General features: G+C 44.9%; 1 protein-coding gene across 1 annotated transcript in view; it reads left to right on the top strand.

Moving 5' to 3' along the window:
• SPEF1 (sperm flagellar 1) overlaps positions 1-23,272 on the top strand; it is an 85,842-nt gene that overhangs the window by 17,042 nt on the left and 45,528 nt on the right. Inside the window, exon 3 of the mRNA XM_030192552.1 lies at positions 6,338-6,494. Coding sequence (XP_030048412.1) covers positions 6,338-6,494 — 157 coding nt within the window. The remainder of the gene's footprint in view (positions 1-6,337; positions 6,495-23,272) is intronic.

Genomic DNA, 23,272 nt, shown 5'->3' with positions numbered 1-23,272 from the left:
CATGTGGCTTAAGAAGAAGCAAGCAGCCTGCATATCAGACCGTTTCATCTTCCTCTACCTGCCTAGGTCTACTTCTTATTTGAACCACACAGACTCCATAAAGCCACGCAGTGCAGTTCAAATAAGCAGTTGAGCTCAGGCCAGCAGAGGAGGAGGAACTGGTCTGATGCAGCTGCTTGCTTCTTTCTTATACCACATAATCCAGGAGGGCAGCACTACAAATATTACACTGGACCCTAAAACACCAGTACATCTATTCAAGTAAATCAGAACAACACTAAAGAAACAAATACATTTCCTATTGTACTGAACACAATACATAAACATCTGCGATGCACATTTCCCCATGCTAACATATTCCAGTTAATAAATTAAAAATAAAACACATTTTTCTACCTTTGTGTGTATGGGCCTTATTTTTCCATCACATTGGTCCCAGTTTCTTTTTTATGCTTTCCTGTCTTCTGCTAAATCTGTTTCCAGCGACCACTGTACACTTGTTATTCCCTCCCCTCTCCTCCTTCCCTCATTACACCTGTCTCTGACACATCTATCTTTCTCTTTAAGCTCTCTCCTCTGATTTTTCTTTTATGCTTCTGTCCACTCAAATTTTACCCTCTTGCTCTATTCCTTTTCACTTTTCATGTACTTATCAACTTTCTCTCTCCTTCTCTCTTCTAGCTCTCACATTTCCCATCCTCCTATTCCCTTTTATTTTTTATCTGCTCTCCATTATCACATTCTACTCTCTGTACTCATTATCCTCTTCTCACTCATCTCCTGGACATACCTCCTATGGCTCTCCTACATGGATCCACCATTCCCAGCATTCCCCCCTCCTTATCCCTCATCCCACCCTTATAACATTTCCATCCCCTGATATCTTCTTTCCCTTCTACCCCATCTGACATCTCTTTCTCCCCCTTCTGCCCTCAAATTCCGTCTCCCCTCTGCCTTCCCCATCCATCTTCCCTTCCATCTCCCCCTCCACCCTCCCCCGTCCAGATCCCCATCTCCTTCTTCCACCCTCCCTTCTCCATCTCCCCTTCTCCCCAATTGTCCCTTCCACCCTGTACCAAGTCCATTTTCCCTCTCCCCTTCAGCCCCCTTTGCCCTCTCCCGAGTCCACTCTTTCTCTCCGTCCTCATTTATCCCTGCTCCTCCATCCTCCCTTTCCCCCTTCCCCTCTCTCTGCCCTCCCCAATGTCTATCTCTCCCTTTCCTGCCCCACCCTCCCCATCCATCTCTCCCTCTCCCACCCCCTCCCATGAATCTGACATCTCTTCTCCCTCCCTTCCATTACCACATCCTCAAGACTTTCATCTTATTTCCCCTCCCCATTCTCTCCCTGAGTCCAACATCTCTCCCTCTCTCCCTTCCAGCTCTCCCCCAAGTTTGACATTTCTCCCTCCCTCCTATCTTTCTAGGATCCCAAGCCCAACATCTCTCACACTCTCTCTTCCCATTCTCCTCCACCCCACCCAGCAGGCCAGCATCTCCCCTCTTCCTCCCTCAACCCTTTTTCCCTTAGTCTATCTTTAGTTTGTTTCAAAACTTGCTGGGCAGCAGCAGCGTTTCAAAGGCACTGCCCTGCCACATCCCAACATCTCTCTCTACTGTGGCATGCCCCAGCGGAAACAGGAAGCTACTCAGAGAGGGCAGGCCACCTCAGAGTGAGAGAATGTTGGGCCGACAGCAGGGCAGCACACGTGAATCACTGCCACCGCCCGGCAAATTTGAGGCAAATTAAAGGTAGACTTGGAAGAAGAGGGTTGAGGGAGGGAGGGAGGAAGGAAAAGGGGAGATGCTGGCACAGGGGTGGGGGGGGGGGCATGGTAGAGGAAGATAGAAGGGAAGGAAAGGAAAGATGACAGAGGAGGAGTGCAGCAGAGTGTTGCTGCTCCCATGTAGTGCCACTTGAGGCCGCCACCTCAGTTGGTCTTATTATAGGGCCACCCCTGCACAGACCAGAAATGACAACCCTAACCACTTTCCTGGACAGATTGGTTGGGTCACTTTCTGGCCAATATTCAGTGCTATTTAGCCAGCCAGGAATGGCTCCTGGCTGGTTAAATAGCACTTAACTGGCTAACTGCTAATATTCAGCACGAGATATTCAGTTATTTCCGCTGAATATTACCACTTAGAGCATAGCAGCTAACCGGCTATATAACAATATAATCAGCTAGCTGCGAATATTCAGCGCATTGCCGGCTAAGTTTAGCAGCCAAATTAGACCGCCTAAATAGCAGTCCTACCTTTGGCTGCTGTAAACAACAAGACAGCACTGAATATTAACTTGGCTGGTTAAGTTTAAGCAGGCCCAAAAAACCCCAGATTTTCAATGCTGGTCACCAGAAACGGCCCAACATTGAATATCCAGGCTCAGTGCCAATTATGGGACTTAGCTGGCCTGCCTCCCGTGGGCTGAATATCGTCTGGTTTGTCTTTATCTGCCATAATTTACTATGGGTCTGATATTAAAAAAAAGCTGACTTCCTAAATGTATACTTCTAAGTTAGGCTCCTAAATTTATAACCTATTTTCCACCAAGCTTTGGAGCCTGTTCTCCCGATATTCAAACTGCGGGAGTTAGCCCGGTTAACTGCCACAGACAGCGCTAAACCCAGATATTCAATGCCCTCCCATTTCCGGTGACCAGCATTGAATTTTCGGTCTATTTTTGAGTGGTTAGAAGGTAACTGGCTATGTTGATACCCAGATTTAGCCAGTTATCTTTTAACCGGCCAAAGGTATCCCACATATTCACGCGGCCAAATATAGCTGCTTTAAGTGTGGCTGAATATCACCAGATAGCCAGTTAAGGGGTATTTAACTGGCCAGATGCCAATGCATTTTCAGCTGAAACTGAAACCCCACCCCTACCCCTCCAGACTGAGTCTCCTCTCCCCTCCCCCCACAGCCAAACTGAATCCTCCTGGTCCTGCCCACCCCCCCAGAGAAAGCGGGTCTCGCTGGGTTACTGCCAGCATTATCCCCCCAGAGACTAGGTCTTGAGAGTCTCGCAGGGCTGCTGAAGAACTCTCACCAGCCAATTTTATGGCACAACCAGCGGGGGCGGGAGTGATTGGGATAGCTCCTGTGCCAAAGAAGCCACTAGACCACCAGGGAAGTTAAAGTTAGGCCCAGGGAGGGTCTTCAGGTGATCAGGGGTGGGGTGGCTCAATAGCACCCACTTCCTGCAGAATAGGGAGGGGCCTGGCTGGTCAGGGGTTAGAATAGGGAGGGACCTGGCCGGTCAGGGGTTGGGGGGGTTAGTGCTGGAGGCCCGGGAGGACCTGCTTTCTGCTGGGAGGGGGAGGATATGCTGTTTTGGTTTTGGTTTTGGCTGCTGATTCGGTTTCAGTTGACACCAAAAAGCCCAGTTTTAGTCAGCCTCTATATCAATCTTTCACCTCCTAGCACATATAGCTCGAATAGGGTAATGATATATAATTTTAAACTTTTAAAAGAGACAATCTGATATTTAAATTATTGTTTTCTCTGTTGTTTTTTTTTCTGTATCCCCTATTTGATCATGTCTGTCTTTTTCCTGTTCCTTCTTTCTCCATTTCTCCCAACTTTATCATCTCTCTGAGACCTATTCAGTCTCATGTTTCTTTTCACCACATTTGTCTTCTCTTCCTCTGTTTCTTCCCCCCCCCCTCCATTAGCTCCTGTTCATGATTTTTTCCTCTGCTTCTTTTCAACATCAACTCTATCCCTCCCAGCTCTCTCGTCCTCCCTTCTCTTGTGCCATCCTTACCAGATCTACTCTCCTACTATGCTGTTAATGCTTCCCAGCTCCTTTTTCCTCTCCTCATGATTCCTTTCTCAACTTTATCTCAGGCACCATCACCTCCACTCTCTTTCACCCCTTCATCCATTCTGCCTTTTGATTTCTCACTTCATTCAGCCTACATTGTCCCCTCCGACCCTTTCTCAGCCTCTATCAAAAATGTTAGTGGAGGGGCCTCATCTACTAATATACATTAACCAGATAAAATTATGGACCAGAAAATGGATGAAAGACAGGATGAACAGGAGGCTGGGGAAAAAATGACGCAGGAGTAAAAATTGGAAAGCTGGTAAATAGGTGAAAGATAAAAAGAGGGAGACTGAGGACTGGAGGAGTAGAAGGAGGAATTAAATCTAACTATAGGAAGATGAAAAGGCAAATGAGACAAATGGAGAAAAAAAGATGAAACAGAAGGATCAACATCAGAGACAGATTTTTTTGGAGGAAGGGAAAATACAAGGAAAGTGAAGAAATAGAATATGGAAATGAGATCCTAGAAAAAAGACATAGGAGAAAACCAACAATTTGTAAGTTCTGTTCTTTACTAGGTTATGGTCTGTCTGTTTTGCATGGGTAACCAAGGTGAGGAATTCTGTTAACATGTAGGTTCTGTATACTAATCTATGATATTCCAGCTTGTTCTCTTTTCCCAGCTTATACTAGTGTTGTAGAATATTTGCAGTGCTGACTTTTCATAGGTAGGGTTGAAAGAGTTTGAATTCTTGGATTTGGTGCTGGTGCTGGTATGGTAAGCTTCTGAGTGTCCGTTTGCAGGGCTTTGTGTTACTTTGCATGGTGTCTGGCAGCGGAGGGAGTCTGATTTGCTGTCACTCATGTGACACCAAAATTTGAGCAGAATCTTTTCTGTATGTTGAATTGTAAAGTGAGCAAGCATCACACAGCGAAGGTGACACACACAGATGATGTTAATGCAAAATGTCCAAAGGCCTCAGTTATTTCAAACCAGAAGTTTATTCAAAAAATGTAGTGGACTTGACATGAATTGTGTTTCAGCCACAAAGGCCTGCCTCAGGAGTCCCTGTAGTGTAGAATTAATATCCCCTCAGTGCTCTGTGATGTAGAGAAACAAACCACCGAATCACGGAGATATCAAAACTGGAGCACTCGCAAAGAGTTGTATCGAATTCTACACTACAGGGAATCCTGAGGCAGGCCTTTGTGGCTGAAACACAATTCATGTCGAGTCCACTACATTTTTTGAATAAACTTCTGGTTTGAAATACCTGAGACCTTTGGATGTTTTACATTGACCTGTGCGAGGGTCTTGTGTTCTATTGTAGTCAAATTGTAAAGTGAAACATCCTACTTCTGCTTTACATCCATTGTTGGGGGAGTTGTTTATTGGATGGTCTGGGAAAGTTGCATGTGAATGAATAATTAGACCCTATTAGACTGGTAATCCTAAGACAATTATGTGTTTGCTGGTGAATGTATAATTAGCCTCTTAATATAGTTCAAAAAATATACAGAAAACATTGGACTATTTCAGTCACTAAATGGGCAGATATTATGCATATAATTGTGGGTCAGATTAAAGGAGGAGCAAGAGCAGGCCAAAAAATGACCTGGAAAGACGGAATAATCAACCACTATTTGAATAAATGGTATGTTTAGTTTAGACTTGTCGAATAGCAACAAATAGTGTTGGCGTGGTCACCACAGTATCCATATATTAAGCATCTCTACCTGTATGGATAGTTGTGCTGAATATGCGGATTAAGTTAAACACTAGCATTTAACTTGAGCCAGTGACCGTGCTAGCTGAAAATGTATCCCTACCTGCATGACTCATACTGCAGGATTGGCCCAAAGACAGGGGTGAAGTTGGCTTAGGGTGTCACAACCCCTAAAGCCAGCCCTGCCCCCAGACATGAATGGTAATTTGCTGCTTTTAATGATAATCATTGCAAGAAGTGTGTTAATTCACAGAAACAGCAATTCCAGTCACTGTTAGACAAATTTGTTTCAGTGCGACAGTCTGGAAAGCTGTAATGCATTTTCCTTTCTCCGTTGGCAGCTTGCCAACCCTTTGAAAGATGTGGAGCCTTCCCTATTCTGTATCAGTCACGAAGGAAACAATTACCATGTTCAGTGCCTCTATATGGCATGTATGTGTTGCTATCAGCTCTCTGCACAGCGACATCGCCTGCCCTATGTGACACTAGCACTTCAGATAATTTAAAGCTGAGGTGGCCTCCTCTCTTTTTCCTATTCCATAGCTTTTAAGATGCTCCAGGTTTTTTATGGGCCACACCCAGCATCAAAAAATTATGAGACTATTCAGTGACCTAAAACTAAAAGGAAAGGCTTTGTAGTTTTACACTTTTGCAGTCTGTGAAATGTTTCCTTCAAACTGACTACACGTCTCCCTCTAGGCAGGTGTGAATGAGTGGGAAGATCTTCATGGAAACAAGGCAGTCTTGCAGAAGACACAAACGGCTGTACTCAGGCACAGGAGCACAGTGCCTGTGTGATTGCTGATATTTTAAGCTCTCTGCTGTATTTTATCCTTTGCAGGAAGGTGCTAAATAAACTGAACTTCTCCGTTCCAGAAGATGTGATGCGTAAAATTGTTCAGTGCTCCCCTGGTGTGGTGGAACTCGTGCTGAACACCTTGCGACATAAAATTGAGGAGAAACAGAAACAAAGCAAGATGACAACTGAATCATCTCAGGTCAGCAAGCATTTATTATGGGATGATGGAAGGTAACCGCCTTATGACCCGCCTTTCCTTAATTATGTGATACAAATGCAATAGAGAAAATTGCTAAGCACAGAGATTCAGCTTGTGGAACTGCCACAGAAGGAAGTCAGCATAAGAATCACTGTAAATTATAAAGGAAAGGAAAAGATTTAGCTCATTCCTTTTCAGCAGAAGCTCAAGGCAAGTTACATTCAGGTACAGCAGATATTTCCCTGCCTCTGGAGGACTTACAGTCTCTGGTTGTACCTGAGGCAATGGAGGATCACAGGGCATGACAGTAGGATTTGAACCCTGACTTCTCTGATTCTTAGCTTGTTGCATAATACATTAACCATTATACACTCCTCCACTCTTTGCCTCTAAAGCAGGGGTGGGTGGGTAACCTTGATCTTCGAGGGCCGCAACCAGGGTGTGCTTGTAAATTTTTAACAGTGAGCACTCTCTCTCTGGGCATACCCAGCCCTGCAATTGGGGCTGGGGGCCCCAGGGGTGGACTTGGGGGGCGATGCATTCCTCTCTCTCTCTCCTCCTCCCCCCTTCCCCCTGGGAGTGTGCTAGGCATACCTTTGCTTGCAGGGATGTTGAGCCCTACCAACCAAATAAATGGACTGTCACCGCTCCCTGCTGCTTGTTTCTGGCTCTGAGCAGAATGCCAGGACTTCTTCCGCATGCTTAGAGCATGCAAGACAAGTCCTGGCATGTTGCTCAGAGCTGGAAACAAGTGGCAGCAGTCTATTTGACTGGCAGAGTTCAGCATCCCTGACAGCAAGGTAAAAGGGAGTTTAGGAGGGGGCCTGAGCTCAAATTTTGGAAGCTGATTGTTAAAGTAGCCATGGGGGGGGGGGGGGGGGGGGAGAGGGGCCTACTTTAACAACCAGCTCCCAAAATTCTTAAAAACTTAACAAACGGCTCTCATGAGCCTGTGCGAGGCCCCTCCAAGCACACTACTGGCTGCAACCTAGTCAGGCTCTCAGGATTTCCCCAATGAATATGCTTGAGATCTATTTGTATTCAATGGAGGTAGTGCATGCAAATAGATCTCATACATATTCATTGGGGAAATTCTGAAAACCTGAATGGATTGCGGCACTCGAGGACCGAGGTTGCCCACCCCTGCTCTAAAATCATATATAAAAGAGACCTAACAATATAGTAAATTACATTTTGAAATAATTTTATGGTATTACAAGAAATGATTTATCTTGGGGGAAAGAGCTCTAGAGCACTCGCTACTGTTTATAATTTAAGAGCAGGCGCTGTATTTATAAGTTTTAGAATATCAATTTCTCCACCAATCACCAAAGGTGATAATTGCAATAAATTAAATAAATTAAGTATATATAAAAGACACCATATACTCAGAACACAAAGAGACCGTATTTTTAGCTTCAAAAAGGTTGATTTAATATACAATTGCACACAAGAGGTAGGTTTTTAAAAGGATCTTAGAACAGAGAATTTGTGCATAAAATAGAACAAAGTAGCAGGTAGGTTAACTTACAAGTCCTTGTTACAAGCATGCTGTGGTCCAGCTGATTGGTGAGCACATGGTCGGGACAGGAACAGGGCTTCTGCAGTGAGTGGATCTGAGTTGCTTGCAGCTGAAGAGAGAATCTGAATCTTGGGGAAACAGCTTTTGCTTTTATATCTTGCAAGCTGCAGGAGGATATGATCACACAGTCCCAGCACCTGCTTCCTGGTTTGCACTGGATAACTTGCAAGGCATTATGGTTATTGTAGTCTGTTCACATGATCTGCATTATAGGTCTCTCATTTCTGCAGATGTCCTGGCGTCCATTTGTCTGATAGATGATGGGAGGGGCAGGTATACCTCTGATGACAGGCAAATGTTTTGTTTATGGTTTCCCCTCTAAAGTCTTTGTTATCAATAGCTGGAGTTATGCCTTTTCCAGACTATCTGTCTGCTGGTGGAGATGTCTATGTGATTCTTCAAGTATCTACCTTAGTCATGCTTTTGTTCAGTCTTTTTAGGTGGGAGGGCAGAGAGAGTTTTATTTCTCTTTGAAGCACAGTACCCTTTTGTCTCTTAAATGTCTTTTAAATGTTCCCCAAAGGGAGAGGGAAGAGGGCTTTTGGAATGGAAGTCAGTTCTGCTGCAGTGTCAAATATATATTTTTAAAAGCTGCACAAATATATTGGTGTATATATATGTATCTGATCCAACACAACATCATGCTACACATTTAATTCTGATGATTGGCTTATACCATAACAATGGTATTTCAGTACAGTCTTTTTGTTAACATTTTGCATTCTGCACTGAAAACATGCTGCATTCTCCTTTTTTCACTAGTCCTTGTACATACACAGGAGATAATTGTATAAATGCTTTTCCACATATAAAGTTCATGCAAAGAAAAGACCTTTTATAAAATTTGTGGCCATATTCACATGTATACATACATGCGCTACACATAGGCATCCCCAAAGGACAGTTTGAGCAGATTTTGGATGGAGTTGCAATATAGACATGTACTTTGTAAAATAAGCAAGTATATGGATAGAGAAAATGCATACACATAGAGCAGCTTCCGAGCAGGTGTAAAATGGTATTCGTGTGATATTGGGGCTTGAAATAGGTGCTTTTTCACATAGGTATCCATTTATTTATTTTAAATACTTCGACCCGCCTATAAACTAGGCAGTTTCCATAAAAACATACATACCAATGTAAAACAAAACATTCTCAATTAACAGAAATGTGACATAAAATACTACTAGTTTTAACTGGGTAGAACTTGATTTTATAAGTGAACCTTTGACACACATATAGAGCAGGGTTAGATCTGACAAGTTTAGGCGCTCAGATTTTCTTCTGTATCAGCCTCTATGGTCTGATTATAAAACGGAGTGCTACACAGAGAGCATCCTTATCTTAGAGGAAAACAAACAAACAAACAAAAAGGCGTGATTGCTATATGCTATGCTATGCTATATGATTCTTACATTTCGCTAAGTTCAAAAGAGATTCTAAGCAAATTATAAACAATAAGTCCTTCTTCAGGAGAATTTACAATTGCATATCTAATACATTGAAAGTAAAAACAACATCTTTCTCACCAGTTGCACATCTCAAACATTAATTACAGTTGCATATTTAATACACTGAAACTAAAAAGCAGCTTTCTCATCGAACAAAAAAGACTTTAATGCTTTCTTGAAGGAATAATATTGTGTTATTCTCTGAATTTCTAAAGGCAGTCTGTTCCAAAGCTTAACTCCCTGATGTAAAAAGGAACATTCTAGCATGGATTTCTTCCGAACACCCTTAAAAGATGGATAATTTAATTTCAAACAGCGTTCCAATCTACCTGAGGAAAAAGATGATAGGAAATCTAGATAATTAATCAGTCTACCAGATCCATTTCTGTACAGTATTTTATACATCATACATAAGTACATAATTAATGCCACGCTGGGAAAAGACCAAGGGTCCATCGAGCCCAGCATCCTGTCCACAACAGCGGCCAATCCAGGCCAAGGGCACCTGGCAAGCTTCCCAAACATACAAACATTCTATACATGTTATTCCCGGAATTGTGGATTTTTCCCAAGTCCATTTAGTAGTGGTTTATGGACATGCTTGCTTTAACTTCAGTCTTGAAGACACCAGAAGCCAATGTAGCTCCTTCAACAGTGGGGATGCTCTTATACTTAAATCAGAAATTGAAGTTTTTGTAACAGTTTTTTAGTAAGGCCCCCAAATAGCGAGTTACAATAATCTAAGTATGGAATCAGGATTGCCTGTGCCACTGTTCTAAAGTTATCTGGGTGTCACTTTGATCAAATTGCTTTCAGTTACCGTAATTGGAAAACAATTTTTTTTTAGATAAAGCCTTCACATGTAATTCAAAAGTTAAGCCTGAATCAATAATTACTCAACACTTTTGAGTGGTCTTCATTCATTAGTTTCTCACCTGTACCCAATTCGGTCTCTTATGTCCTCATCAGAATTCTCCAATATTTTATATATGACAGACAAATCCAAATCTGAGAGAACTTCTGAAGCAGTTTATTATCCAAGATCTCCATTTGGTTTTCAGTTGGAACTGAAACTATATGCACAGCCCCCACTCCTGACTCCACCTCCCCCTGACCAAAAAGAGCCTCCTTGAAACACCCCCCAGCGCAGTGGCATAGCAAGGGGGGGGGGGCGGTCCACTCCAGGTGTCAGCTCGGGGGGGGGGGGGGTGCTCCCTGCCAGCTTCCCCCCTGGGTGCAGCACGATTACACCCAGTGGTGTGCTGGAGCCGGCTCTCTTGCCTGTCTGCTGCCAGGACTGACCCTCCCCTGCTGGCGCTGCCGGTTTGCACTTTAAAAATGGCCACCGAGACTTCCAGAGGCGGCCTCGCGAGACTTCTGCTGAAGTCTCGGCAGCCATTTTGAAGTGCGAACCGGCCGGCAGCGCCAGTGGGGGAGAGTCAGTTCTGGCAGCAGGCAGACAAGACTGCCTGCCCCAAAGAATGCAAAGAGTCAGATCGGGTCGGTGATGTGAGGGATTGGGAGGGAGGGACCGAATCGGATCGGGAGGGAGCGGATCGGGAGGGAGGGAGGGAGCAGGGGAGGAGAATTCGCCAACAACTCAGGAGGGGGTGGCAGGGGAGACAAGGGAGTCGCTGGGCATTTGTGGATGGAGGGGAAAGGAGGGTCACTGAGTATGGCTGGGTGCATGCAGGGCAGGGGAGAGGAGGCAGGAGGGTTACTGCTGGACATGGGTGGATGGAGGGCAGGGGAAAGGGGGGTCACTGGGTATGGGTGCATGCAGGGCAGGGGATAGGAGGGTCACTTCTGGACATGGGTGCATGCAGGGCAGGGGAGAGGAGGGTCACTGCTGGACATGGGTGCATGCAGGGCAGGGGAGAGGAGGCAGGAGGGTCACTGCTGGACATGGGTGGATGGAGGGCAGGGGAAGGAGGGTCACCGGGTATGGGTTCATGCAGGGGAGAGGAGGGTCACTTCTGGACATGGGTGGATGGAGGGCAGGCAGGGGAAAGGAGGGTCACTGGGTATGGGTGCATGCAGGGCAGGGGAGAGGAAGGTCACTTCTGGACATGGGTGCATGCAGGGCAGGGGAGAGGAGGCAGGAGGGTCACTACTGGACATGGGTGGATGGAGGGCAGGGGAGAGGAGGGTCACTGGACATGGGTGGATGGAGAGGGGGGAGAGAGAAGAAATGCTGGACATGGATGGAGGGGAGGGAAGAGTGAGGAAGGAGATGAGGGAAAAGAAAGAGAGGAGAAAAACTGCACATGGATGAAGAAAATAGGCAGACGCTGAGGACCAGAAATGAAGAAGAAAGGAGGAAAGGAAAGAAATAAATAGAAAGGAAGCCCTGGAAATGGAGTTAAGAGGACAGATAGCAGCAGAATCGGATACTGGGCCAGCATGATCAGAAAAACAGTCACCAGACAACAAAGGTAGAAAAAAATCATTTTATTTTCATTATAGTGTTTGGAATATGTTCACTTTGAGAATCAGGTGCTCAACATTAAAAGTTTATATTTATTTACTTATTTATGGCATTTTATCGCACATTAAACATGAATTAGATTGGAACCTGGGATCATTTAATTTTTTTTTCCTGGAGTAATGCATTGCCCCCCCAGGCTCTCTCCCCGGCTATAGCCAACTCTGCAATCTGGGGGGGGGGGGGGCGCAGAGGGGGTCGGGGGGGCGCAGAGGGGGACCGGGGAGAGAGCCTGTTGTTAAACATTTACCAGCACACCACTGGGTAGCATGGATTCACTTCGTTCACCCAGCCCAATATTCAATATTAAGTCATTCTGAGGGCATAAAGAGCTGTGACAAAGTTATCTGGACAACTTGGTTGGTCTGACTTTATTCAACTATATTCGGACTGTATGAATATAGGCTGAACATCTAGAAAAAGTCAACCAGACAATAACTTAATGGGCCTGATAGTCAAAAGGGTTTAACCAGGCAGGTTAAATCTCTCTGAGCTGGCTAGCCGCTGGTATTCCTAGTCAAAAGGGTTTAACCAGGCAGGTTAAATCTCTCTGAGCTGGCTAGCCGCTGGTATTCCTTGGCATTTTACCAGGTAGTACCGCTGAATATCCTTAGCTGACTCAGTTAGGGGCGGTCTTGGGGTGGAGTTTGGGTGAAGCTACAACTTAGTCAATCGATGGTGATATAGGAATATAAGAAAATAAGAATAACCATACTGGGTCACCAAAATTTGGGCACGGATCCCAATTCCGCACATAAACTAATTAGTCACTTAGGTGCTAACAATTATTGGTGTTAACAAGCGCTTAATTGGCATTAATTAGGAGTTATGCATGGATCTGCCTCATGCCCTTTTCTATAACATGTACATCTGCTTTTCACAGCATACAACTCAAAAGAGGGTGTGGCTATGGGAGGGGCATGAGCGGATCAGGATTATTTATTTATTTATTGCATTTGTATCCTACATTATCCCACCTATTTGCAGGCTCAATGTGGCTTACATAGTTTTGTTTACTTATGAAATACAAGTATTTGCATGCAGTGCTGGTCCAAGGCAAGATGCCTCCTGAGGTGGAGCTAAGATGCTGCCCCCCAGGCCGATATGCCCCCTCCAAGCCGATGTGCCGTTCCCCACCTCATGTCAAGATGCCTCCCCCTCCTGGGCCGAGATGCTGCCCTCCTTCCTATCTGCGGTCCGTTTGAGGTGTTTACCTGTTTCATCACGTTCCAAACCCGGCAGCAGCAGTGATTCCCATATGCTGCCCTGTTGCTAGCACCCGCCTCTTCCCTTTATTGCGTCTGCCTGAGTCTCTGACAAAACAGGAAGTTACATTAGAGAGATGGCTGCAGTAAAGGGAAGAGGCGGGTGCCAGCAGCAGGGCAGCGTATGGGAATCACTGCCGCTGCCGGGTTAGGAACGTGATGAAACAGGTAAACACCACGAACGGAATGGAGGAAGGAAGAAGTTGATGCCACTCCCTGAAGAGTGGGGAGATGCCGCTCCTTGAAGAGTGCCGCCCGAGGCCCCAACCTCAGGTGGCCTAATGGTCAGGCCACCCCTGTTTTCATGCCTAACTGCCATCAGTTGGAAGCAAATATTCACACCAGCTTTTGACACACATAGAGGGGCATTTCCGAAAGGGTCGTCCTAGTTGCGATTTGAACGTCCTTGCAAAATGTCCAAAACCAGGGGTGGGGAAACCCGTATTTTCAAAACAAGATGGACATCCATCTTTCATTTCGAAAATCCCATCAGGGACATCCAAATCCTTAAATTTCACCGTCCCTAGATTTGGACGTCACTAGACATGGACATTTCTGATTTTTGGTGATTTTCAAAACCAAAGACGCCCATGTCAAAAACGACCAAATGCAAGCCATTTGGTCGTGGGAGGAGCCAGCAGTTGTAGTGCACTGGTCCCCTTGACATGCCAGGACACCAACCTAGGGGGCATTGCAGTGGACTTCATAAATTGCTTCCAGGAACATAGCTCCCTTACCTTGTGTGCTGAGCTCCCCAGAACTCCTCCAAAACCCACTACCCACAACTGTATACCACTAACATAGCCCTTACGGGTGAAGGGGGCACTTAGATGAGGGTACAGTGGGATTGTGGTGCGTTTTGGAGGGCTCGCTGTTTCCTCCACAAACGTAACACGTAGGGGGGGATGGGGCTGGGTCCACCTGTCTGAAGTGCACTGCACCCACTAAAACTGCTCCAGGGACCTCGATACTGCTGTCATGGGCCTGAGTATGACATCTGAGGCTGGCATAGAGGCTGTCACAAAATATTTTTAAAGATGTTTTTTTGAGGGTGGGAGGGGTTAGTGACAACTGGGGGAGTAAGGGGAGGTCATCCCCGATTCCCTCTGGTGGTCATCTGGTCATTTCGGGCACCTTTTTGTGCCTTTGTCGTAATAAAAACACGTCCGGGTGAAAACGTCCAAGTGTTCATCAGGGACGTCCTTGGTGTTTTTCGATTATGGGTCAAGGACGTCCAAGTGTTAGGCACACCCACGTCCCGCCTTCACTACGCCTCCGCCACGCCCCTTTGAACTTTGGCCGTCCTTGCGACGGAGTGCAGTTGGGGACGTCCTAAATCGGGTTTCGATTATACTGATTTGGACGTCCCTGGGAGATGGACGTCCATCTTCCGATTTATGTCGAAAGATGGATGTCCTTCTCTTTCGAAAATGAGCCCAATAAGTGCTCAGGCCCAAAGTTAGGTGCGAGAATTGTGCCAAGCTACTATTCTATAAAGGGTGTTCTGTGCAGAGCGATGTTTACAGAATACTATCTTACCACAGATCATAACGGCACCTAACTTTAGGTGCCATTTACTGAATCTGACCACAGAATATTTTTTTAACCCTGCATCAGAAGCCGCATGCTCACCTATCAGCACATGGCTCTACCATAGGGCTTTTTGCATCGGCCCCTGAGAACAGCAACTGATGGAAACCTAAGTTTCAGTTATAGGTGAAAGATAAAGAGTTTGTGAATGGAACAAGGACAGGAGGCAGTCAGAAAACAGGAATGCAGATGTGCATGATGAGAGTAATTATATGAAGCTTTTTGACATGTAAAGCACATTTTACACAAAGAAAAGGACTTTTATTAAATTGTACAGCTACATTACTCATTTCTGCTCATAACTGATTGCTGATGTGTGCTCAAAGATCCAAACTACATAAGAACGTAAGAATAGCCATACTGGGTCAGACCAATGGTCCATCTAGCCCAGCAATCCTGTTTCCAACAGTGGCCAATCCAGTCACAAGTTCCTGGCAGAAACCTAAAAAGTAGCAACATTCAATACGACCAATCCCAGGGCAAGCAGTGGCTTCCCCCATGTCCATCTCACTAACAGACTGTGGACTTTTCCTCCAGGAACTTGTCCAAACCTTTTTTAAACCTAGATACACTGACCGCTGTTAGCACATCCTCTGGCAGCGAGTTCCAGAGCTTACTATTGTGAGAAGTACTTCTATTAATTATGTAATGTAAACTGTTTTGCTGCTTTTGCTAATGAAAATGGTAGATTAAATACAATAATAAACATAAACATACTTTAATGCATTCTCTGGGTTGGTGATGGGGGAAGGGTGGAGTCATGTACACTCGTAGGGTACATGCACAGGTTTACACTTTCTTGTGAAGGTGTAACTCTGTGTGCTGACCCTGTGTGACACTGTGGCTGGTCCTAAGAACCTTTTTTATAAGTATATATAGATACCTATGTGGCTTTATAAAACAGGTGCCTTTAAGGACTTCTCACATAGGCGTCCTGTCATAAAATCAGGCCCAATAAGGGGACAGAGATAAGGTAGCCAGGTGTGTGATTAATAAAATAGATTGCAGTGTAGGTGGGTGGAGCAGAATAATAAAGTGGAGTTTATTAGAGGTCAAAATTACTTAATCTAATTGGAAAAGAAACCAATAAATCAGAACAAACTAAAAAGGAAAAACTAACATGGGGTGGGTAGGTGAGGGGAGGGAATAAATAGGCTATATTTAGTTTAGAAAAAAAAGAGCCCTTTAAGTTCTCCTGGCCTTAATAAACCTCTTTTAAGAAGCAATAGCTTAAAACAATGCTAATGCATAAAATATTACAAACCAAGGCAGTTTCATAATATTGGCTTCTTTGTGTTAACTTGCATTTAATGCATCCATTAATTTTAACTTCCATTGCCACACAGAACTAATACGGAGGCTCTTATAACCTTAGTTTTCTGTTGTCAGCGGTCCATCATTAATGTGTATTTTATTTAGTTTTCCTGGTACACTGTCAAGCTCATTTTCAAAGCACTTAGCCTCCCAAAGTTCCATAGAAACCTATGGAACTTAGCCTCCCAAAGTGCTTTGAAAATATGCCTCTGTGTATCATTGCAGCCAAGAATCTAGCATTCCATTGTTATTTCAAAACATAGAAAAGAAAATAAGATGATACATTTTTATTGGACTACCTTAATACATTTTTGATTAGTTTTTGAAGGCAATGCTTTCTTCTTCAGATCAGAAAAGAGCAAATGTTGACAAATATTAGAATATATAAGTGAAACATAAAAGCATTCCAATTAGGGTTACCATATTTGTTCCCCCCAAAAAGAGGACACATGTCCCGCCCCTGCCACACCCCTGTCACGCCCACCACACCACACCCCTTTCACACTCCCACCCCGCCCCCGTCACACCCCCTAAGGATGTCCTATCCTCCCCTCCCCTTACCTTACTGTACTGCCCTGGTGGTCTAGCGACCTCTTCAGGGCAGGAAAGAGCCCCCTCTTTCCTGCCTGGAATGGCCGCAGAAAACAACAAGGCAACCGATCTGCAAAATCCAACTTGGAAAACAAGCCAGCAGATCAGTATAATATCCAAAAACTACTACTACTACTACTTAACATTTTTTTTTTTTTTAATTTTTATTTTATTCATTATTAACCAATTACAAATAGTTGTTTCCTTCTTGCAAAAAGTACAATCATAACTGTAATACACACTACTTAACATTTCTAAAGCGCTACAAGGGTTACTCAGCGCTGTACAATTTAACATGGAAGGACAGTCCCTGCTCAAGGAGCTTACAATCTAAAAAACAGGTGTACAATCTAAAGACAAGTCTGGAGTCCGTCTGATAGGGAGTACTATATTTCACAAAAGGTTAGGTGCCGAACGCAGCATTGAAGAGGTGAGTTTTAAGCAGAGATTTGAAAATGGGTAGGGAGGGAGCTTGGCGTAGGGGTTGAGGAAGATTGTTCCAGGCAAAGGGTGAAGCAAGGCAGAATGAGCGGAGCCTGGAGTTGGCAGTGGTGGAGAAGGGAACTGAAAGGAGGGATTTGTCCTGTGAGCGGAGGTTACGGGCGGGGACATAGGGGGAGATGAGGGTAGAGAGGTAGTGAGGAGCCGCAGACCGGGTGCATTTGTAGGTAAGGAGGAGAAGTTTGAATTGTATGCAGTATCTGATCGGAAGCCAGTGAAGTGACTTGAGGAGAGGGGTGGTGTGAGTATATCGGTTCTGGCGGAATATAAGACGTGCGGCAGCGTTCTGAATGGATTGAAGGGGGGATAGATGGCTAAGTGGGAGACCGGTGAGGAGTAGGTTGCAGTAGTCAAGGCGAGAGGTAATGAGAGCGTGGACTTTATTGAAGATACCGTGCATAAAGCAAATGCCCGACACGGGATTGGGGACCCCCGCCAGCAAAGGTACCTGATGGCAGCGGCGGGGGAGGGTTGCCGGCAGCGGGAGGGCGGGTCAAATGTGGCGGGGGAGGATCAAATGTGGCGGGGAAGGGTCAGTGACAGGGGGGCCAGGGCTAAATCTGCGGGGGCCCATGCCTCCACCTAAAGGTAGGCACTCAGGTCTGTGCATTGCTGAGAATGCTCATTTTAATACTAATGATCTCGTTGCAGTGCATTTGCATAGGGTAGTCAGTAACTGCTATGGGGAACAGTAAAAGGGACACAGAACCCCTTGGTGTATAACATGCTAAATAATGTTTGCTTTTAGACAGGTTACAACCAGTCTAAAGCAAATGTTCCAAGCATGGTAAGCTTTATGCATCGGGTCCATACATCCTGGTTTTCCTTTCCAGTTTCACTTACAAGGGAGAAGGACGGGGACAGCAACCACTAGGGGATTAAGGAGTGGTCATGCCTTAATCCCTCCAGTGGTCAGCTGTTCAATTAGAAGAACTTTTTGTAACTTGGACGTGACTGAAAAAGGTCTAGATAAAAATGTCCTTCTTTTTAGACATGGATGGTTCTTCCCATTTGAAAATCTCTGTTGGATGCCCTCCCTAGTCCCACCCAAAACACACCCACAACATGCCCCTTTGCTATTTGGATAAATTGCAGTGTGAAACTTCTAAATTCTGACTTTAGAAAATCAGGATTTGGACATTTTTAGCAGATTAACTTTTTTGTATACATTTTAAGTTATCGTTGTAGTTTATTGAACTTGCTCAACACTGCTCTAGCTGCCAAAGCAGAGCAGAGTGGTGTACAAAACTTAAAAAAAAAAAACATATGGAAAAGGAAATGAACTACAAATGATGATAGGAAAGAGAAAGTATCACACAAACAAAGAAATGAGGTACCATCATACAAAGAGAGGCATTAGCGCATGCAGTCAAAAACAGGAGTGACTCGACCCGACTAACCAGCAGCAGCCTAGATCTAGTTAGCACTCTCCAAAGGTTTGTCTGAAAAGCCATGCTTTCAGGTTGGCCTTAAAGTTCCTAAGAGACAGATCGCTACATAGGGCAAGGGGCAGAGAATTCCAAATGTGAAGAGAAAGGAAGAAGAAAGAACGCTGTCTAGTTGTCTCAAGCTGGGCAAATTTAGGGCTTGGTAAAACAAGACAGAGGCTGTTGAAGGAACAGAGGACCCTGGCAGAGGAGTAGGGGATAGTAAGGTGGGAGAGATAATCAGGGGTGCCTAGCCTAAAAACCTTAAGTGTCAGCAGTGTATGTGATCTGAAATTCCAGTGGAAGCCAGTGGTGCTGTTTTAATAGAGGGGATGTCTGATCAGAATGGTGAGCGTGGCATAGTAATCTAATGGCAGTATTTTCTAAAGTCTCCAACTTCTTAAGAGCAGACTGAGGTAGGCCTGAATAAATGATATTACAGTAGTCAAGACGTGAAGTGAAAAAAGAAAGAAGTGCATGGAAACTATCGTGATCGAACAGATGATTAGTCCGTAACTGTTGAAAGGTAAAGAAGCAAAGCTTGGATAAGTGTGAAATGTGTGGCAAAAATGATAGAGAGGAGTCCAGAATTACTCCCAGATAACGAAAATATGAAACTCTCTCCCTCCATCCACTGGTCCAGCATCTCTCCCCTGGTGCACTCTCTCTCTCTCTCCCTCCTCAGCTCCCCCTCCCAGGCCAACATCTGCCCCCCCCCCCTTTGGTCCAGGGTTCAATCTCTCTCTCTCTCTCTATTCCTCTGCTCCTGTGTCCAGTATCTGTCTACTTCGCCCTGCTCTACAAATGCTGCAGCGGGTCATACCACAGGCAGTGCGAAAAGCTGCTCTCTGTCCAGTGGAGCCTTTCCTATGCACATCCTACCTCTGATGCAACTTCCTGTGGGTGGGTTGCAGCAGAGGAAAGGCTCCGCTGATTAGACAGTTGTTGTCAGTGCTGCCTCTTTTGCAACCCATCACAGCATTTGCAGGAAGGGGGACGGAGGTAGGAGGAGAAACGTCAGACCCAGGTGCAGGGGAGGAGGAAGAGGAGAGGAAGGGAGAGTGCAATTTCAGGCGGCCCCTAGCATTGGGAAGCCCTGGATATTTTGACGGGTTTGCTCAATGATAGCTATGACCCTGGCACCTTTTGTGTCTTAACAAATCAGGCAAAAACGAAATACCTGCCTGCTCTTTTAACCTAAATGCCTTGTTATAAAATTACCTTCTAGGAGTGTCCATATACATTTGTACTGGCTGCTTTGAGACTGACAGATCAGGGCCAAAATAACATGTGGACCTTTAACAATGCAAATGCACACATGCATTAGTTACTTTTCTTAAATGCACCATATGGAATGACTCTTTTTAATCCACCTGGATGCAGCTGGGTGACTCTCTCTAAAGAATAACCTCTTAATGATTATGAGGATGAACACTATGGAGTCATGGGCAAACTCATTTCAACTGAAACTGAACACTGACAAAACACACTGCCTCATCCTCTCATCTCAACACAATACGTACAAACCCACAACCATAAACACCCCAGACCACACCCTCCCTATCTCAGATAGCCTGAAAATACTCGGCATTACAATCAACTGCAACCTTACACTTGAGAGCCAAGTGAACTCCACAACAAAGAAAATGTTCCACTCAATGTGGAAACTTAAATGCGTAAAACCTTTCTTCCTGAGGGAAATATTCCATAACCTAATACAATCAATGGTACTAAGCCATGCAGACTATTGCAACGGAATCTATGCGTGATGTAAAGAACAACTCACAAAGAAACTCAAGACCGCTCAAAACACAGCAGCCAGGCTGATATTTGGTAAAACACGATTCGAAAGTGCCGAACCCCTCCGAGAAAAACTACATTGGCTCCCAATCAAAGAACATATTACCTTCAAAATCTGCACCCTGGTCCACAAAATTATCTACAGCAAAGTCCCAGGCTACATGACAGACCTCATAGATCTACCAACCAGAAACACAACCAGATCATCACGAACATACCTAAACCTCCACTACCCAAACTGCAAAGGACTCAAATACAAAGCAACCTACGCATCCAGCTTCTCCTATATAAGCACACAACTATGGAACTCACTGCCAAAAGCTGTGAAAATAACCTACGACCATCTAAACTTCAGGAAATCACTAAAAACCAACCTGTTCAAAAAGGCATACCCTACTGACCCAACATAAATGCCTACACTTTGCAACACAGCAAAACCAGAGCTCGTAATGGACACTATATAACCTCTCCTCTCTTTGATCTCCATTGTGCCTGAACCTTAATCGACCACAACATCACCATGTATTTGTTTCTCTACCAGACTTGGCAAACACCTTTTCGGTACTATGTGAGCCACATTGAGCCTGCAAATAGGTGGGAAAATGTGGGATACAAATGTAAGAGAGAAACTACATTGGCTACCACTCAAGGAACGAATCGAGTTCAAGATCTGCACAACTGTCCACAAAATCATCCACGCAGACGCCCCACTCTATATGCTAAACCTAGTGGACCTACCACCTAGAAACACCAAAAGATCGGCCCGCAAATTCCTCAATCTGAACTTCCCCAGCTGCAAAGGAATTAAATACAAACAATCATACGCCACTACTTTTGCGTTTTAAAGCACACAGATCTGGAACGCATTACCCATGGCCCTGAAAAATATGGACAATCTAACCAGCTTTCGCAAATCTTTGAAGACACACCTCTTCAACGAAGCCTACGAAAGACATCCTTAATAAATCACTCCTCAAATCACTCAGGTGCATCAAAAATGCCTCTCACAACACCTTTCTAGCACCTTACATTGTGATAAACACAGGGTCTGCCCTTACATGAGGAGGCCGCCAGAGGGCGCTCTCCCACTGAAAACCGGGAAAATGCCCATTCTGGTCACTAGAGGGAGCTCCAGTGATCTGGCTGAGTATTGACGTGCATGGGCCAGTAGAGGGAGCTCCAGGGAGATAGCTGGGGGAGTGAGAAGAGACTTCTAGACCCAGATCTTTCTGGAACCAGAGGGGCGAGGTCTCAAGAGGTGGGGAGGTTTATTGGACACCTCATAAATAGCTTCCTCTCAGTAGAGGAAGGAGTTTTGCCTGAAGGAGAAGAGATGGTAACCTGGAGACCTGAAGCCTGGACTGTGTGTCCCAAGTACTGAGGAGGGTGGACTGTGTGTCCCAGGACTGTATGTCCCAAGTACTGAGGAGGGTGGATTGTGGGTTCCAGGACTGTGTGTCCCAAGTACTGAGTGAAGCAGGCTGCAAAGCCTGGGGTGAGAAGTCCCCAAAATATTGAGGTTGGAACTGTGAAAGGTTTAAAATGAACAAACAGCCGTGGGGTGGAGGATAGGACCGTAAGGTTAATGAGAGTAAAGAAGGTCCTATCCAGGGGTGGTGGCTGTTATACCCTGAGACCCAGGTGTCCCACAGTAAGTGGGCTCAGGGGGGAATTTGTAGTAAATAATAGTTGGAAAGAAAGGTTCCCACAAGATGGAAGCCTAGCTCTAATAAATGGAATTTACATGTACTCAGCTAATTTGCATATTTCTGAAAGCAGAGGAATCCGGGCTATCTTCCAGAGAAGGGTGACCAGGGGGCCCCACCAGAAGAACTGGTAAGGGGGTCGGTTACCAGGAGATACAGCGGGGAGGCCGGGCCAGGACTGAAGGTTAATGGAGAGGTCACCCTGAGGGAAAGGGGAGGCCCAAACAGAGAGGCCCGAGTCACAGAGAAGTCTAGCTTCAAGGTTGTTTCCTGAAGCAAAGGGCTGGTGAGGCCAGGCAGGAGCCACTAGAGGGCCGCTGCACACCTGAGAGCACCCCTGCGGGCTTACAACATCTAATTCATCTACTTTCTGCTTATGTATTTAATACCATGTAATGACCTTGCATCTAATTCATTTACTTTCAGCTTATGTATTTAAGATCATGTAATGACTGCATCATAACAACATTCTATAAGCCACATTGAGCCTGCAAAAAGGTGGGATAATGTGGGGTACAAATGCAATAAATAAATAACAAATAAATAAATGAAAGCCTGGAGCTGTTCAAATCTTGCTAGAGCTTGTCTGTGCCAAAGCCCACATGAGCTCCTGTTCTTTCTTCTACAACCAAGTCTGCCTTATAGTTTTTAATGGCTGTTTGTGGAACATAAATTGACTTCATTTTGTTTGCTGAGATACAAGCTGTTCGTTTTTGCTCAGCTGTCAGATGAAACAAAGCCCACTGGTCTGCCTGTCTGCTTTCTATTGTCTGACCTCAGTCAGCATTTCTGCCTTTGCCGTCTCCCAGGAGTACAACACTGGAACTAAATGGTATCTCTGTCTTTTGATTTCTCTAAATCTATATATAATAAGTAACTAGTTTGGAATGCCCTACTAGCATATCTGCCTCACATAAGTGACATTAAGTATAATGAACCATGGCTAATTCTGAGTACTTACAACTGTTCTAATTAAAAGGGCTTTAAAGTTATTGTTAGCTTTTATTCCAATTTTTAAAGAGTGCCCCAATCCACCTGTCAATCAGCCCCACCACAAAAAAATTCA

Source organism: Microcaecilia unicolor, chromosome 2, assembly GCF_901765095.1.
Source record: "Microcaecilia unicolor chromosome 2, aMicUni1.1, whole genome shotgun sequence".
In the NCBI taxonomy this organism is placed as follows: Eukaryota; Metazoa; Chordata; class Amphibia; order Gymnophiona; family Siphonopidae; genus Microcaecilia; species Microcaecilia unicolor.
Note: the sequence above shows the minus strand (reverse complement) of the source record. Positions and strands in the feature narration are given on the sequence as shown.